Source organism: Trichoplusia ni, chromosome 2 (genome assembly GCF_003590095.1).
Source record: "Trichoplusia ni isolate ovarian cell line Hi5 chromosome 2, tn1, whole genome shotgun sequence".
Classification (NCBI taxonomy): domain Eukaryota; kingdom Metazoa; phylum Arthropoda; class Insecta; order Lepidoptera; family Noctuidae; genus Trichoplusia; species Trichoplusia ni.
In genome coordinates, this window is record NC_039479.1 from 17,203,293 (window position 1) to 17,206,963 (window position 3,671).

At 39.4% G+C, this 3,671-nt stretch overlaps 1 protein-coding gene across 1 annotated transcript; it reads left to right on the forward strand.

Annotated features, from left to right (window-relative positions):
• The first annotated feature begins 458 nt into the window (after nucleotides 1-458).
• On the forward strand, nucleotides 459-3,307 carry LOC113508473 (achaete-scute complex protein T3-like). Its single transcript, XM_026891539.1, has 2 exons — nucleotides 459-1,196; nucleotides 2,456-3,307. Exon 1 carries the CDS (start codon nucleotides 609-611, stop codon nucleotides 1,188-1,190), a length of 582 nt encoding a protein of 193 aa, XP_026747340.1. The 5' UTR covers nucleotides 459-608; the 3' UTR covers nucleotides 1,191-1,196; nucleotides 2,456-3,307.
• Nucleotides 3,308-3,671: the final 364 nt, after the last annotated feature.

Genomic DNA, 3,671 nt, shown 5'->3' on the forward strand with positions numbered 1-3,671 from the left:
TTGAAATCAACAAGTTTAAGCTCATTGTTGTAATTGTAGTGCTACGCCGTAGACGTTACGTAGTAGTGTTAAATCTATTCACTATGATTACAAAGTTAATTTAATATATTGCCACAATTTAAGAAGATTACTATTAAAATTTAAAGCTATCTTGCTAGTAATCAAATCCCAAAAAGTTTACTAGACTCATTTAATAAAACAAAAGCTCTTGGGGAATATAAGGCAGTATCGTCGCAGATCGGTTTACAGCGTCTATTCTCTATAACGACTTCTAAGTAGACGACGCGAGCAGAGCCTGTCTTCCGAACATGGTAATGGACGGGATAATTACGCGCAACGACGTGCAACAATAGCGGCGCGAGCTTACCGCTCTATGGCATAATAAGCGCCGGCGTATTTTGATCAGCGCAACAAGTAGCGCGCGGGCGGTGGGGCGCGTGCCGCGCGCGCGCCGGGCCCCGCGCCCCGCGCCCCCGCCGCCGCCCGCCGGCGCGCGCGCTACTTAGCGTCGGGGGTGCGAGCCACCTCCGCCAATCCACCGGCGACCTCCGCGCGGCACACACAAGTGCTCTCTCGATACACTCCACAAGTTTACTCGTACATTCGCGATGCCGATGGCGGCTATTCACACGTACCAAAATCTCGGTGTTGATCAGAAACTGACGCACCTACAATCTCAGGCTCCACGGAGATTAGCACCTGCTCCCGTGGACCCCAGCCGCTGTAAGAAGAAGTCTTCTTATCTTCATCAGCCCTATCCGACCCAGCCAGCCTCCGTAGCACGTAGGAACGCTCGGGAGCGGAATAGAGTGAAACAAGTTAACAATGGTTTTGCGGCACTTCGTCAACACATCCCTTCGGCGGTCACAGCGGCTCTGGCTGGAGGCAGAGGATCTTCACGGAAATTGAGCAAAGTGGATACTTTGAGGCTAGCGGTGGAGTACATAAAAAGTTTAAAGCGGTTATTGGAAGAAAGTGAAGAAGGATGTTCAGAACAGTCGGGACTGGTCCTTACGACTAATGGGCCGCATACTCCACCGCTGTCTGAAGAGTCTCATTCACCAGCTCCGTCGTTCGTCTCCGAGAGCTCCGCAGGGCCCGGCTGTCACGACGCATACGACTCATACGAACCCATGAGTCCAGAAGATGAAGAGCTTCTAGACGTCATTTCGTGGTGGCAGCAACAGTGATTGAAGGTGAGCTTAATTAAATTTTATTTTACTATTCTTATAGTCATTAATTTTATTATCGTTAAAAATGTTACATTAAGATATGAGATAACAATATTTTTGAATGATTTTAAGTATGCAAACATAACATAACCTTCAAAATTTGATAATAAAATTCTTATCACTGTTTGGCTTCGTCGCGCCATTGGTAATATAAGCTCCAAAGTTATCTACTTTTTATTAGTTAGTCATTTGTTAGAAATATGTTGGTAGGTGCGTATTATCAGCTTATCAAATTTTTAACGAAAATATTTTTTGTATATTTATTCACGCTAGCAAACTTGGAATAGTCAGGTAGTTATGACTTAGAATATTTTTTTAATCCCGATTCTTTAGTCACGGTTGGCATAGGGACCGAATCTTTTATATTGCACAATCTGAATGAAGATTCACCTTCATCCGACGCAAAAAGTAAACACATCAACCATTATGGCTGAGCATTGAACCGTAAGATAGACTATATATTTTCATTGTAGAATTAGGAAGACACAATGGTGCGTCTGCAACAATGGCGAATGTTAAAATATGTCGCTTTATAAAAGCTCGGAGCTAGGTAGCATTTTTTTATGTTCAAAGGTAGACTTTTCTATTTCAAGTTTTAAGTATAGAAGCGACCCGCATTCCACCTTCTTATTTGCTTGAATAGCCGAACAGCAATTACTTCTAACAATCTTGCGGTTTGCCCCGCATATAGTGGGAAAATTGCACATGCAAGTGATCTATTCTAATAATAGGCAGCCATAAAAGATGACCAGATGACTTTCATTCTCAAGTGGAATCGCGTTCAGTTCTCACAAACATAATTCCAAGTTAATGTGATTCGTCCGGTCAATGAGAGCTCTTAACAAAAACATTTGGCATAGTCACCATATGGTCCGGCCCGATAGGTTAGCAGAACCGGTAGCGCCGCGACTAAAAACAAGATATTAAATCTCGCAAAAAATATTTTGAGACGCTTCGTCGGCTATTAATTTATTGTACCGGAAGACGAAATCTCAAGAGGAAATAGAAGGGCGGCGAGCGAAGCACACGTGTTACAATATTTGCTAAGCTCTATGCAAACATATGGTGATACCGCGCACTGTTCATGGGAATTGTAAAGCGTCGCGGGCCTTGATAACTAGCGTCCCTATGAATTACCTGTTATTGTCAAAGCACTGACGCAATTACTTAACAATATTGACTTTTAGTTCAGATGTTTTAAACGTGTTTTTCCTCTTTCCCAGGAACCGTATATTGCGGTGATCAAAGTGCGGCCAATCAGCGGCTTGGTGATTATGAAAAAACGAGTAATCCTCCCGAGGGTCCCGGCTCCCGAGCGCCGGAGCGCAGGGCTCCGAGAGAACCTCTAATTAAGCGCAATCAGTATATTCCTAATGAGAGGGGATAATGGTGGCCTGTAACGACCCCATCGATGCATTCCGCCGAACGAATACCCCACTGCATTTCCCACATAGATGGAATCGCTCTATGAAGACTGAATCGATCATTTATTTGTTTCACTTAAGCATTTAGTTATAATTTAAGTGATTCGAAATAACGCTGTGCCTTAGTGTAGCCTTACGTATTAAAGTTACAACTTCCACTTAGTATGTAGAATATACAATTGTTCATAATTGTTATCTAGTCATTAAAGTTAAGTATTGTATAGTTTATGTTCAGATTTTTGAACTTTGTGAACTTGTGTTCACAGTGTTCATTTTGTAAAATATAATTTTGAAATCTTGAGACAAAGACTTGTACTGTATATAGATAAGCTAGCACCCTAAGAAAGATTCCTAATATTATAAGATTTTTATGAAGAAAATACCAGTACTCAACCAGTAGGTTGTAATCTGTAATTAAATACATTTTTATAAACTCTTACATATTTTTTTTATTAAATATCCCGATATTTTTTCCTAATACGCTAACGAATAAAACAAATTAAATTCTTTTACAAAAAACCAAAATACATTTTACAAGATTATACAAATGTTTATACACGCCATCTTAGCTTGAAACGTTGGTATGGCAATGTTTTAGGCATTTCAAGCAAATAAAATAAAGTGTTATATCAGAACACGATCGAATCCTAAAATTACCAAAAAGCAAATGTAATCCTTATTCTACTTAAGCAAAAGAGTTATCTATATAATCTAATCGTGTTTCCATTCAATAATAATAAAAAAAACAAAACACAAATTTGTATTACATTGTTCTTAATAATCTAATAATAAAATAGCGCTCATAAATTAATGCTTCAAGACTAATTTATAAGATGAACTATTCTTATTTTAAGTTCATGTCGATATTACTAATAACTTAAATGAACAAGCGTGATTTATGCTCTGTATACAGGTTTACAGAGATGTAAGGCTTTATTACAACTATAGACTTGCATCCATTTATAAATTGATCAACATCTTAATAAATTTGCAGTAGATTAAGAAAAAAAAAATG

Excerpts from the sequence above, each read along its gene's own strand:
- LOC113508473 (XM_026891539.1), top strand. The coding sequence starts at position 609 with ATGCCGATGGCGGCTATTCACACGTACCAAAATCTCGGTGTTGATCAG.